A 15,365-nucleotide genomic window follows, 5' to 3' on the forward strand; every position below is an offset into this window, starting at 1 on the left:
CCCGTCTCTCAATTTACAGCTTAATTTCTATAGACTAAAGCTTTAAGAAATATCTTGGCCTATTGTAATCACTCTGTATATTTCATATGGACCTCATTCATGTGACCTTATTCTATTCTGCCTACCTTCTAGACAGCTTTTCCTGTTAGAAAACAAAACAAAACAAAATGAGAATATTTCTGCCTCTCTGATCACTCAGAATTTTTCTGATAATACCTTTCGGCTAGAATGCTTAAAGATGAGAGGAACCTGAATTTGGTTTTGGAAGAAACCCCAGACATTAGGAGTCCTTGGTCACCAATATTCCCACTCTTGTGTCCCATCCCATCATAGGTTCTCTCTACCCAACTAGCATGCGCATCGGTGAAGAGGGGCGTTTGGTCGTGAACTTCAAGACAGAGGCACAATTCCATGGCTTGTTTGTGCTGTCACATCCCGGTAAGCCCCATTACCCTTAAATAGCCGCTCCCCACACAACAAGGATATAGTTGTTCCATATTTGCACACGTTTCAGCATGCTTCCTTATGAGCTTTGAAGCCCTTAATTTCAAATGAACCGTGTATGTACAAATATCTACATGAGGGCTTGATCATTGCTCAGCTACGTCTTATAAGCTACAAAATCATCACTGTAGAATTTTAGAGAAAATACCAAATGGTTAAAGTACATTTAAAAGAAAACCACTTGGAGTTCCCTGGTGGCCTAGTGGTTAGGGTTCCGTGCTTTCACTGCCGTGACCTGGGATCAGTCCCTGGTCGGGCAACTCAGATCCTGCAAGCCGCGCAGCGTGGCCAAAAAGATAAAGAAAGAAAAGAAAACTCTACTGAGTTAATTTTAAGAGTTTTCCTTTAGATTGAGAACATAGCCACAACATTCCCATTCTCTACTTCAAATGTGTTGTCCAAAAATTTGAATTTTAGGTCATTTGTTCAGCGAGCACAGCTCTTTTCTAGGTACTGTAAGAAACCTTTATAGTGGAGACAGAAGTGCCACTTCACTATTACGCTTGTTGCAGACACATGAGCTAATTATCTTAAGTATTAGCTATGTAATTTCACTAATTTGATGGATTGTGCTGTGAATATCAATAATGTGGCAGTCACTAATGTCCCGTGTCTAAGCTTTTATAAAAAATTTCATTTCATTAGAAATAATTCTTTATTTGACTTCGCCTTACTAAACTGGTTTGCACATCTTACTGGTGTGCCAACTCATGTCAGATTGGAAGAGGGAAATAATTCACGCGCTGTCTTCTGTGTCCTTCTTTTTTCTGGGTCGGATGGAGAGAATAAGGCTGAAAATTCAGGAAGAGAAAGACAGTTTGCTGTATTTTTGTGAGTCTGAGCTCTGAAATACAGAACCAAAAAGAATCATTTTGCTTTATTGTAATTGACTGTTCTGGAAAATGAGGATTTCCTGGTCTTTACAGTTCCCTTCCACGTGTCTACCTTTCTATTAAACTGAATCTTTGTTTAGATATGATTGAGGCAATCTCATTAAAATTAGACTCCATGTATAAATTGGGTGTGCCTGGCTCTGTGGATGCAAATAGTCCGAGGTTCTGTTCATAGCTTCAGTGCATAGTGAGCGCGTTCACATCAGCCTTTATTGAACGGCTGTGCCTCCCTGGAAAGTAGCCCTGAACTATGTGAGCACTTCCGTACAATTAGTTTTTGGCAGCATTATATAGAGTGGAAAAAGCACTGCGTTAGCCATCAGAAGGCACACAGCCCAGCCGTGTGATCCCGGGAGAGCCACACAGTCACTCAGCCCAGTTTCTTTAACTGCGAAATGAGGATTATTATACCAACCCTGCTACTTTGCAGGCTTATTATAAGAATAAATGCAAATAAGGGATCACAGGGCACTTTGAAAACTCCAAACCGTTAGGCACCCTTTTAACCACTAGACCATTATTGTTCTTGGCATTTTTCTAGCGGCCTTCACCAGCTCCATGATCATGTCAGTTGATCACCCAGGTCTGATGTTTTCCCTGCGTCTCATAAGGAGTGAACCGACCTATAACCAGCCAGTCCAGCAATGGAGCTTTGTATCTGACTTTGCAGTAAGTGACTAAGGCTCTTACTTTTCCCTTGCTTCTGCCTTTGACTACATCTCAGCCTTTTAAATGAAAAACACGGATGCCGTCTCTGCTCTTTAAAGGTACGTGACTACTCGGGGACGTATACTGTAAAACTGCTACCGTGCACCACTCCGTCACACCAGGAGTACCGCCTGCCGGTCCACTGCAACCCCAGAGAGCCTATCACTTTTGACCTTGACATCCGATTCCAACAGGTGTGTCTCACAGAATCTTCTCCCACATAGAAGCCCGCTTGGTTAAAGTCATAGTTTACTTTTATCAGTAAAAAAGAAATTTTTTCTCACCCAATGATTTCAGTTCTTACATGCTGAGAAAAAAAAGAAGTCAGGCAGGAAGGGAACAAGGGAGGAAGGAAAGAAGAAAGAATTGCCCTTTATCCGTTGCGGTTTCGGTATATAAAATCCACAGGTTAAGGGTACGCAAGGGTTATTTTTTTTCTTATGGGATCTGATCTCCTGGAGTTTGCTGCCTTGGAGAGTTGAGAATTTTCCCCGGAGTTCTGTACTTCTTCATCTTGTCCTTGATCATCAAGGAGAATAAATATCCTGTAGTTCATGCCACCTCAGAGTGCCTCATTGCCAGTATGTATTAAAAGAAACGTGATGGCATCTTTTGCCCAAGAACTCTTACTAAACGTTGGCCTTCCGCTGTTTGCAAGTCCCTTATACATTCCAGTAAACCAGTGGAAATGAGCTCAAGCCATGCTAGTTAGTCCCATTCGAAAAATGATGTAACCTTGACAGTTTTGTCTTCTTAAGAAGAACGAAGTCAGCGTTACAATTCCCTAAGAAGGTGGTTTGGCTGGACATGAAAATTTCCGTGCAGTGTTTACCATTCTTTATGTCAGCGTACAACGCATGTGTGTATCTGTAAATGTGCTTGTGCACCACCAGAACCGTCAACAACACATGAAAGGGCCTTTGCGCTTGGTTTTAGGTCAGTGATCCGGTAGCAGCTGAGTTTAGCTTGAACACCCAAATGTACCTGCTCTCCAAGAAGAGTCTCTGGTTGTCTGATGGATCCATGGGATTCGGACAAGAGAGCGATGTTGCCTTTGCAGAAGGTATCACTTTACACATGAGACGCCTGCTCATCTGTTTGCCATTATATCTGTCGTCCTTTACTGGGATCGTGTTTGAGGGGGGCAATTATAACCTCCTTTACGGTCTTGAGATTATAACTGGGTCTTTATCATTTTGGCAGGGAGGGGTCACTGAAATTGGATATATGTTACAGGATGGTTTTTTTTCTGGGGAAGTTAACCTCTATTTCCCTTATCTAAATGACTTTTGAAACAAGTCTGGATTTTTTTCCTTGAATGTTTTTTTTCAATTTGCATACACACCAATACTGCAGCTCCACGAGACTATATAGTTCATGGGCAAGGGTTGTGCCTGTCTTGTTTAGTGGTATATTCCCAGAACCTAGCAAAATACCTAGTACACATGGTAGGTGTTCAGTAGTAGCTGTGAAAGAGATGATGAAATACCAGGGAGTTTCCTTAAACCCTCTTTCAAAATCAAATAAAGCTGGGTTTGGGGAGGGAAGGATTAAGAGTTTGGGATTAGCAGATGCAAACTAGTATATACAGAATGGATAAACGACAGGGTCCTACTGTATAGCACAGGGAACTGTATTCAATATCCTGTGATAAACCATAATGGAAAAGAATATGAAAAAAAAAAAAAAATATATATATATATATATATATATATATATATATATGTATAACTGAGTCACTTTGCTGTACAGGAGAACATTGTAAATCAACTATACTTCAGTAAAATTTTTTTTAATTTAAAAATCAAATAAAGCTAATTCAGCTTTTTATTGATGTTTTCTCTTTTAGTGTTATTCTATAATGATTTGCCTAGATCTCGGCAACTAATATACTTATGTAAACTGGACTTTAACCACAAGGGATGTTATGAATGTTAAATTATAGGCCAATGGGAGGGAGCCGCAAGAGGGAGGAGATATGGGGATATATGTGTATGTATAGCTGACTCACTTTGTTATAAAGCAGAAAAGAGTTATGTCTGGGAAAAAAAAAAAAATTATAGGCCAAGCCTTGAGGTTATTCCCACTACAGGCTGAGCATGTTGAGGGTCAATAAATCTCCAGTACCTCTGTTGTCTGCAAAGTGGTCTCATCTGAGGCCTGGGAGTGGACCAGATCCTGAAGCTAACGCAAAAAGGGCTTCAACATTTGATGCCAGATTAGGAAGAGAAGGAAATGCTTTCTAGTGTCATTATCGTCACAAACTGTTTGCAGTGTCACATAGACATACCTTATCACTTAACAGAAATAACATTTCCACGGCTCTGTTTCAGGCGATACAATTTATGGTCGGGTCATGGTGGATCCTGTCCAGAATCTAGGTGATTCCTTCTACTGCAGCATTGAGAAGGTGTTCCTGTGTACCGGAGCTGACGGCTACGTTCCCAAGTATAATCCAAAGAACGCAGAATATGGCTGCTTGGCTGACTCTCCTTCACTCTTATATAGATTTAAAATTGTGGTAAGTGCTTTGGCCCAAACAATGAACTGGGTAGATACTCAAAGCTAAATGTTTTTGTCTTCTGTTTTAAAACAACAGCATCTTTTTAAATGAAACCAAACGGTGGCATTTTATGGTACGTCCCCTACATATGAATGAGTTCTGTTCCAAAAGCGCACGCGTAAGTCCAATTTGTTCGTAAGTCCAACAAAGTTAGCCTAGATGCCCAACTTACACAATCAGCTATACTGTAGCCGCTACGTCACCGCTGTTTTTACGCTTGTTTCTGGACATCCTGGGCTTGAAATAAAGATACTGTACTACCGTACTCTCTACAGTACCGTACAGTAAAGTACACAAAAGCGCAGCCACTTGTAGAGGATGCACGCACGTGACAGTGTACCCCAGAGACGTGAACTAACTCATGTGATTGGACAGGCGAACGCACGTTTGCATCTTTGAAAGTTCGCAACTTGAAGGTTCATATGTAGGGGACTGACTGTAATTGGTACTTGCACAAAACTAATAGGAAAACCTTCTGCATTTGCAAAAGTTGGCCTTATGTACAGCAATCCTCGTTTTCCTTATTGCCTAAAGGACAAAGCTCAGCCAGAGACACAAGCCACCAGTTTCGGAAATGTCCTGTTTAACGCCAGACTGGCAGTGGATGACCCTGAAGCTATCTTGTTAGTGAATCAGCCTGGATCCGATGGCTTTAAAGTCGACTCAACACCACTCTTTCAGGTGGGCCAATAACAAGGTCACTTACAAGAGGTGTGTAACCCACGTGCAAGTTACTTAACATCTGAGCCCCTCAGATGTCTCCCATGTAGAAGGCAGTGATTGTCATATTCCGTAGAGTTAATGTGAACTTTGAGTAAAATAACGCGTGTAAACCACACCAGACCCTCCTGGGCTCAGAGCGAACATTCCATAAATGTTCGCTATTATTACGTTTACTAATGTATTCATGTTATTTTAAGTCTACGTGTAATGAAGACCCTTATTCAGTCCAGAATATAAATCTAAATGTGATGGTTGGGAGCTCTGCTCTTATTGTTCGAAACCTCCTCTCGGTTGACTTTTTATGACCACCTTTATAAGAGTGATCTTGTGTGAACTGCTGGACTCAGAGAAACAACTGTGCACAGCCCAGGAACCTCTATTCTTTTTTTTTAATATAAAGAAATTTATTTTGAAATAGAATAAAGTTTCGGGGGTACAACATAGTATCACAATTTTAAAGGTTATACTCCATTTATAGTTATTATAAAATATTGGCTATATTCCCTGTGCTGTACAATATAGCCTTGTAGCTTACTTATTTTAGACATGGTAGTTTGTACCTCTTAATCCCCTACTCCTATCTTGTCCCTCCCCTGCTTTCCTCTCCCCACTGGTAACCACTACTTTGTTCTCTATATCTGTGAGTCTGTTTCTGTTTTCTTATATTCACTAGTTTTATTTTTTATATTCCACATATAAGTGGTATTATACAGTAGCTGTCTTTCTCTGTCTGACTTATTTTACTGAGCATAATACCCTCCAAGTCCATCTATGTTGTTACAAATGGCAAAATTTCAATCTTTTTCTGGACGAGTAGTATTCCATTGTACATATATATACCACATCTTCTTTACCCATTCATCTGTTGATGGACACTTAGGTTGTTTCCATGTCTTGGCTATTGTAAATAGTGCTGCTGTGAACATTGGGGTGCATATATCTTCTAGAATAAATATGTTTGTTTTCTTTAGGTATATACCCAAGAGTGGAATTGCTGGATCATATGGTAGTTCTATTTTTAGTTTTTGAGGAACCTCCGTACTGTTTTCCACAGTGGCTTCACCAATTTACATTCCCATCAACAGTATACAATGGTTCCCTTTTCTTCACATCCTCACCAACACTTGTTATTTGTGTTCTTTTTCATGATAGCTATTCTGACCAGTGAGAGGTGACAGCTTATTGTGGTTTTGACTTGCATTTCTCAGATGATTAATGATGTTGAGCATCTTTTCGTGTGCCTCTTGGCCATCTGTATGTCTTCTTTGGGAAAATGTCTACTCAGGTCTTCTGCCTATTTTTTAAATCAGGTTGTATTTTTTTAACATCTTTATTGGAGTATAATTGCTTTACAATGGTGTGTTAGTTTCTGCCTTATAACAAAGTGAATCAGCTATACATATACATATATCCCTTCCCTCTTGCGTCTCCCTCCCACCCTCCCTGTCCCACCCCTCTAGGTAGTCACAAAGCACCGAGCTGATCTCCCTGTGCTATGCGGCTGCTTCCCACCAGCTATCTGTTTTACATCTGGTAGTGTATATATGTCCATGCCACTCTCTCACTTCGTCCCAGCTTACCCTTCCCCCTCCCCGCGTCCTCAAGTCCATTCTCTACGTCTGTGTCTTTATTCCTGTCCTGCCCCTAGGTTCTTCAGAACTTTTCTTTTTTTTTTAGATTCCATATATATGTGTTAGCATACGGTATTTATTTTTCTCTTTCTGACTTACTTCACTCTGTATGACAGACTGTAGGTCCAACCAGCTCACTACAGATAACTCAACTTCATTTCTTTTTACAGCTGAGTAATAGAATCTCTATTCTTAAATACTTTATAAACGAAGATAGAAAGTTCTAACCTAGAGACAGAAGGTAGAAAGAGACCCAGGAGACCATAACACTGAGCAGACAAATGAGACAAATTCAGAGATGTGTCCACATTGTGAATCCTTGGGGGAGCAAGTGCATCTTTTAGGATGTTTACTGAAAATTGTCCAGACAGGATGGGCTGGAGAAATACGTTATCTTTATTCCTCGTGAAGAAGGATGCCTGAGAAAGCATGTCTGTTCTTCTGAATCTTTTCAAACAGGAAGTTAAGTTAAAGTATGTTTTGTTTTGTTTTTGTTTTTAATGTTAACTCTGAAGGCACTTGACCTCTTCTAAATCCTGAAGGCTTCAAAGAGCCATCAGAAAATGCCTTCTTTTCACAAACCCTGAAAAGCAGAAAAACTTACCTTTTCTATGGCCTTATGTGTAAAATACACAGCAAGACATACTGGAAAAGAGTCTTGAGGTTCAGAAGGTCTGAGTCTAGTCCTGCCTCTGATACCAACTAGTTCAGTGACCTTAGGCAAGTCACTTAACTGCTACATATTCTCATTTACTCATTTTTTACTATTTAATTTTTGTACAATTTTTAAAAGGTTACACTCCATCTACAGTTATTACAAAATATTGGCTGTATTCCCCAGGTTGTGCAATGAATCCCTGGGACCTGTCTTACGCCCAATAGTTTGTACTCCCACTCCTGTACCCTTATATTGCGCCCCCTCCCTTCCCACTGGTAACCGCTGGTTTGTGCTCTGTATCTGTGTCATTCGCTCGTCTTTTAAGTGAGTAGGTTAGACCGTGTGATCCGGAGTTCTCTGCAGCTCTGACAAGTCACAGCTTACCAAACGTTTACCACCATCTGCTCCCTTAAGAGCTGCACGGCATACTTTATAGAGCGCTTTACACAAGGCCCTGCGCACACTACACGTGTAAAAATATTACAGATATGAGTTCTGCGGACCAAGTTAAATGATTATTATCTGTGCCATGAGTTTCTCTTGCAGCGTCGTGAATTTTTAGGTTGGCATAGGCTTCAGTTTTCTGATGAATAGAGTTGTGTCTCCTAGGTCTCTCTGGGTCGAGAATGGTACATACACACCATCTACACAGTAAGATCCAAAGACAGCACCAATCGAGGCCTTGGCAAACGAAGCGTGGAGTACCAGTACCACTCTCTGGTGAGTAAAGGGAAGCCCCAGGCAACTTCCAAGAGCCGGAAGAAGAGGGAAATCAGGAGCACACCCCCGCTGGTGTGGGAAATCGGGGCTGAAAACAACCGAGGAACAAACATCCAGCACATCGCCCTGGACCGCAGCAGCAGGAAGCAGATCCCCCAGGGGAGGGTTCCTCCTGACGGCGTCCTTCCGCGGGAGCTCAACCGTCCCACCTCTGAGGTCAGCCTGGTCACGGTGGTGGGAGGCGTCGCGGTGGGACTCCTCGCACTCTGCCTCACTGCCATTGCAGTCATGATGCGCCAGGGCAAGAGCGGCAGGAGAAAGGACACCCCCAAGGGCTCCGGCAGCACCGAGCCCATGATGCCCCCACGGGGCCATCGCAGCGACAGCTCAGAGGTCTGACGGCCACGGGTGGAATTCAGCCTTTTCCTCAAGTGCGCGGGAAAAGACAATGGAAACCCAGTGCTCTGTCAACAGCAGAGAATTGGGGACTTCTGTGACAAAGCTGCTCAGAGGACCTGACTGTACTAGTGAACTTTGATTCGCATGCTGTCCACTCGTTCAGGCATCAAAGGACAAATTGAGACCACAGACCACATCTTTCCTCTTGCCCAGAAGGCATCAAGTATGTATCCGGATGTACAGAGAGCCATAGATGGACGGTGAGGAATGTACTTCTCACCTTAGGCATTTCTCTACACAGTAGAGATGAACCTATTCAACGGTGCTAACAGACCCCTTCAGAAGTTTAAGAGGAGTCTATTGTTGCTATATTAGTACGTCCTGAAGGTGCAATTATCACATTGTTTATTCATTGTATAACAGTTTATTACTAAAAAGGTTTTAATTGGTAGTCTCGAAGAATGATGAATACCCTGTTTATTGTGACAAGTTTTCTAATAGGCGAAGACGGCGTGGAATTACGACCGAGGGTAGCTCAGCCCACAGATCACATTTTTTCCTACTGGAGAGAGAGTGGAAGGAAAGACCGAGGGACAGTAACCTACTCACTTCAGTTTGCATTGCTTCTCGTCTTCGTCGGACCCTTCTTGTTTCATTTGCTTATTTAATTTTAAATTAAGCCAAAGAATATGTTAAGTCTGGAGAAGATGGCTGAAGAGTGACTGCTCTGGTCAGGTACCTGGTCAGAAATAGAATTCTTGCATGATAATACGGTATTGGTGCTCATCGGAGAGGGTTGGTGACACTTTGATGATGAAGAAATGCCATAGAGTTAGATTCACATTTACAAGACAATGTTCTTTAAGAACTGAGCCTAGATGTTTGCAGTATTGAACCCATAAATGATCAGGACAAATATCATTCTGACGGTGAAGGGAGAAAGTGGTATTTATTAATATAATATGTTTAACCAAAGTGCCTCTTACCTATACTTTATAGAATAAAAGAACATTTTAACAACGACACATGAGTTTAACCCTCACAACAGCATCACACAGCAAGGTCCAAAACTCAATTTGTCCAGAAGACATTTTATTAGCTTTCTAATAGACACCTGGTCCAAACGATGGAAATCCCTTCAACCGTCATTCCAGAGATGATCTTAGACGTGGCCAGCATCCCTGATCATATTCTTTTTTTTTTTTTTTTTTTTTTTTTTGGCCATGCCACGCAGCATGCGGGATCTTAGTTCTCCCACCAGGAATCGAACCTGTGCCCCCTGCAGTGGAAGTGCAAAGTCCTATCCACTGGACCACCAGGGAAGTCCCGATCATATTCTTTGATCAAAGAAGAAAACTTCACTCTCTGGCATCTTCAGTTCAGTGAACTGACGTGGTGTGGCCCACCTCAGTACCTAAAAATATAACTTGTAATACTGCTTGCAGTGTTCAAAACCAAGGAACTTGAGTGAGCTTGCTCGGTAAGCTTCTCATTGTCTTTCTAAGAAATGTACTTGCATCAAATGGCAGAATTTTCGATCGGAAAGGGAAAATGTCAGTAGTTTAGTGACCAGCCTTCCAAAAGCTAGTAAATGTATTTCTGTGCACGGCCCCGGGCGTCCCCGGGAGTCCCGACCAGCAGGACAAATCCTTGTGAGTCCGAGGAGGAACCTGTAGGGGTTGAGAAGGGAAGAAGGGGCAGGAGACGCGAAAGAATGGAGGCAAGACAGAATCCTGATCAAGCCTCAAACTTTTATTGCTGCAGTAGCTGTATTTATACAGTACAGAGAAAGGGGGGCGGGATCCAGAATAAGGGAAGTACTTGGCAAATTATCATTGGTGCTGCGTGCGCGGGCTTTCGTTTTAGGCGCGGGCTTTTATCTCATTAAGCAGGAAGAGAAGCAGGATGTCGGCCATCTTCTAATGGCGAAAACTTCTTGGCTCCCAACATATTTCAAACGAAAATAAGGTCAGGAGAAAAAGAACCCGACCTAAAGAGTAACCCTCAAGTGCTGCCTGGGGTCCTCTTTCACTTCTAGTTATAACCTGGCCAAGCTGGACGTCCTGGTGGAATGGAGATTTTTAGAAGGCTAACCTCTCCTCGGGTCATACAGTCATTTCCAGCTCGGTGTCTGTGAGTACCAACCATCTCTTGATTGAAAAAGGGAAGCGACACTGGTGCTGGGAGAGAGGCCACATGTATCCAGTACTTGCCTCTCTTCTTTGGGGCAGCTCTGCACTTGACATTCGAAGTCTTTTAAAGGATAGAGTAGACCGTCTTCTCCTTCCATTGGGGAATATACAAATGCCACCTACAACTCAAAGGTCTCCCAAAGGACTTATATAAAGAGAGAGTACTGTACAACCCAGGAGATCACTTATCAAATAAACATTAATACTTTCTTAATGATCCCCTTTTCTTTTGCTTGGCCCTCTGGGAAGATGCTTAGCTACTTCTTTGGCTACCTCGTAACTTGTATAGGAATGAGCTTGACTTAAGCAACTTCGGATAGTGTGTGGACTTTTTACTACTTAACCGTTGGATTCGGTGTGTGTAGACTGTTAGAACCTAAGTCCTCTCGGCTGACTTTATGTTACGTGAGGAGTTAAATGCTTCTGAGCCTGACTGTCATACAGCCTTAGGGGTCTCTGTGACTAAATATGTCATCAGTGAAGCATCATTACAAGAAGTCTATTTTGAGCCTTTGAGCCAGGCTGGCTTTTACCAAACTTCTCTCTACAGTGAGTTGTTCTAATGAGACGACTTTGGATGAATTGGAGTGCTTATACAGTACAGGACACATCCTCTCCTAACAAAGAAAAGTCTCTCCCTCTCTGCCCGTCTCCTTCTCTCTTTCTCTCCCTCTTCTCTTCTTCCTTCCTTTCCTCCCAGTGGAAAAAAGAGAGTCTGTAGGAATTAAGCAGAGTTTCTTAAGTGTAAGCTTGGATTTCTGCATCATTTTCTTAATATTTATGTACTGAATATGTGACTTAATAGACATTTAATCAAAAACTCTTTTTAGTGGAAGAAAGAATCAAACACAATGCTTTGTTGTGCAGTAAAACAGATCCTTAGTTTCAATCTTTTGTTTTTAGAGAATTATTCTGGTACGATCAGAATAAATACATAAAATAACTTCCATGGAGGACAGGATATAAGCAGTAATAGCTTTAGATACTCATGGCTTCTGACTCCAATGAAAACAAGGTCTTGTTGACATTATACAGTAAACACAAAACAATATTAAGCTTTAGTGGCTCACCTGGTATATGAACCATGACACATGAAAACATCTAACTGTGTTTTAACAATGGTTTTATTTATTTCAGTTAATTCCCTCAGTTAATGTCTACCAAATGCTCCCCTAGGATTAGCCACTTTGAGAGACTACGTGGAAACCAAGCTACTCTCCCTGCCCTCGGGCAGGTTGCCGTCAAATGTGGCTCTCTTTCTTTGGACTAAAGGGATCGGGATTTGTATTGGTTTCTCTCCTGGACAAACAACACACCAGGCACATCTGTGAACTATAGTTTAAAAATCTCTCTAGAGGACCAGCTGTAGAGTCTACTCTTCTCCATCTAAGGAACCCCACATGTTAGGGATCATTCTGAACACTAATACAAAAGATTTCAAATCAGTAATTTAATGGAATCATCCTTTGCAAACCCACTCAGAGAAAGTACATTGCAGAGATGTAGGTGGCCCTGCATATTCTTTTCCTCTTGATGGAAGACAGACCCCCTTTATTCCAAGAATGGGATATAACACCTAAACTCTTCTTCTAGTTCTGTAACCTCACCAGCACCTCCTGAAGTCCACTCTTTCACAAGCATCACAATGTGTGAACAACATGAGGACAGGTCAGCTGGAATTCTGCTGCCATACTTCTGCACAGCATTTGTGACAAGAGGACCAACTCTTGTGAAGGGATTCAGCTCTGGAAGCAACAAAAGAGCCTCTTTATCAAGTCATCTTACCTCTAATTATTTTCCAAGGTACCAACTCCAAAGTCAATTTTTAAAATGAGAACAGAACTGTGTAAAACCCACAGAGAGCCTTTCCTCATACAAATCAGTGCTAAAGGCTAAAGCAGCCCCCAACTGAGAAATTAAATTAGAGTAACAACAGAGTGAAATGTAATGACATTTAGATTTTAAAAGTTGGAAATCTGATTTCAGCTACTGCTTTGAAAATATCTATTTAGTATCAACTTAAAAACCAACTTAGTCCTTTAATAGGAAAACAAAAGTTTTTTAAGATGCAAATGGTTTAGAAATTTACATAATTGTATTAATTTGAAAACAAGCACATTATGGTTCTTTGAAACTTTCATTTTTTTTCTAGCCATGATAGCAATAATAAAAGGATGAAAACAGGTGTCTTCACTCACCATATGGCAAATGAAGGGCACTCAAAGATTCCACATTCCAACTTGTCAAGGCTTAGAAATGTATCATTTGGCCAGAAACTATAAATACTACTGTTATCTCTCTCTGTCTCTGTCTCTGTCTCTGTCTCTCTCTCTCTCTCTCACACACACACACACACACACACACACACACACACACGTGCATAAAAAAAAGCCAAACAACTCATTTCGAGAAAACAACGACCCAAAAAACATAGTTCTACCCGAAAATGCCCATTTTGAAGATTTTCAAGGTCAACGCAATTGTCATTTGTAAAAACAGACTATAGTGGGAGTTTCTTTGACATTAATTCAAAGGTTAATATGTTTCCTTAAGATTTTTCTCCTAGAATTGATCCCAGTATTACATGGTAATGACACAGGAATTCTTAGAAAATGTCTTCCATAGGTTCGAAATATTCCTCACTGTTTATTTCTCTTTGTTTCCATATCCTTGGATGTTAAGAACATAATACTTTGAGACTTTGGTAGTTATTTTTATTTTGATAAGAGATTTTAAAACAGAAGTACATGGTATTTTCCTACAGTTTTTACTAGAAAGATTACACAGAAACATTTTAAATAGGGAAAGAAAGCCGATTCTGTCTTTAGAAATAAAGTTGATAAAACAAAATAGACTAATGTGAGACTCTTTTAATTTTATTGGGAGAAAAATGAGAATGTTGACTTTACAAACTTTTTTTTTTTTTTCGGTTCGCGGACCTCTCACCGTCGTGGCCTCTCCCGCTGCGGAGCACAGGCTCCGGACGCGCAGGCTCAGCGGCCATGGCTCATGGGCCCAGCCGCTCCGCGGCATGTGGGATCTTCCCGGACCGGGGCACAAACCCGTGTCCCCCTGCATCGGCAGGCGGACTCTCAACCACTGTGCCACCAGGGAAGCCTGACTTTACAAACTTTTAAACAGTTTTGCTTTCTTCCCGATCTTTCAAGTGCATTTATTTTCTTTTCCCTGACCTTTGTGTGCATTTTCTTCAGTATTGTGTTTCGCTAAAGAACAAATACAGCAACATCAAAAACAACTGCTGTAGGAACAACATCTACTTTTACTTTGTTTTCTCTCCTTTTTCCTTCCTTTCTTGCTTTCTTTTCTTCTTTCTCTCATGGGCTTTGTTTTTTTCTCTCTCTGAGATCTGTCGTTCGTCCAGTAATGTTTCCCTTTTAGTTTTGAAACCATTACCATTTTCACTAAATCATTAGCACGCTCATTCATCTGAAAGCTGGCAAGTGAGCACAGGGTTTTCGCAGTAGCCCTGCTTTAGAAAATGTTCAGGCTTTCGGATGAAGGGAAAAAAAGAACTTCCTGCAAAAGATCAAAAGCATCATGTTGAATAATGTGACGACAATCTGTGCCTTGCTTTTCTCTCAGTGGAGGTTCAACACTGACGTTTAAGATGTAAAAAAGAAAAATCCCTGTAAGACTTTAATTGAGTGAGAATAAAAGGTCAAAGATCACACAGATGAAGTTGTTTTGGATGACTGAACACTTTGCGATGAAATAAATGGCAAAAAAATTATTAAAAGCTTAACAGCGTTGAAGTATTGATATTTAAAATTATAATCGTCAGATGCACAAGACGTGGCCAGACGTGGCCTCCGCTGATTACATGATTCCTTAAACACTCTAAGTGAATTTCTACTACAGATATTTATTTTTTCTGATGTTTGGCCCTGTAACATAGGAAATGTCTTAAAAAAGAAGAAAGAAAAGAGAAATGTAAACTTTAAAAACTAACATTAAAAATCAAGCCCATTATAATAAAAATCACTTAAAATACAGAAAGGCAATTACTGGTAAGACTAAGAGAAAGTTTGTGTAGGGGCTCACATTAAGCAGATTCCTAAAAGTACAAAGCAGAATCTTTCTCAGTGGCCTCAGGAATTCAAGCTTTTGGCAAGGTATTTTAAGCCCATTTGTCTATACAAAAAATCTTTATCCTGGACAAGGAATTGTATGTTTTATAATCATTTTAAGTGCCTGCTTCTGTACCAAGCGCCCTCAAAAACACTCAGCAAATTTATATTTATCTAGCCACTGAGTGACATAACTGTGTAATAGAATTATTCACAGAACTTAATAGCCTTTGTGACTTTCCCACGGGAATTCTTCAGAAACATTCAGGGTCTAGTGTTTTTTCAT

At 40.9% G+C, this 15,365-nt stretch overlaps 1 protein-coding gene across 1 annotated transcript in view; it reads left to right on the plus strand.

The window, feature by feature from the left end:
* The window catches only part of FREM2 (FRAS1 related extracellular matrix 2), a 157,583-nt gene extending 148,784 nt beyond the window's left edge, over positions 1-8,799 (plus strand). The window contains exons 18-24 of the mRNA XM_065896045.1: positions 334-438; positions 1,939-2,066; positions 2,165-2,299; positions 3,042-3,168; positions 4,439-4,626; positions 5,203-5,349; positions 8,290-8,799. Coding sequence (XP_065752117.1) covers positions 334-438; positions 1,939-2,066; positions 2,165-2,299; positions 3,042-3,168; positions 4,439-4,626; positions 5,203-5,349; positions 8,290-8,799 — 1,340 coding nt within the window. The remainder of the gene's footprint in view (positions 1-333; positions 439-1,938; positions 2,067-2,164; positions 2,300-3,041; positions 3,169-4,438; positions 4,627-5,202; positions 5,350-8,289) is intronic.
* The last annotated feature ends 6,566 nt before the right edge of the window (positions 8,800-15,365 follow it).

This window comes from Phocoena phocoena, chromosome 18 (genome assembly GCF_963924675.1).
Source record: "Phocoena phocoena chromosome 18, mPhoPho1.1, whole genome shotgun sequence".
In the NCBI taxonomy this organism is placed as follows: Eukaryota; Metazoa; Chordata; class Mammalia; order Artiodactyla; family Phocoenidae; genus Phocoena; species Phocoena phocoena.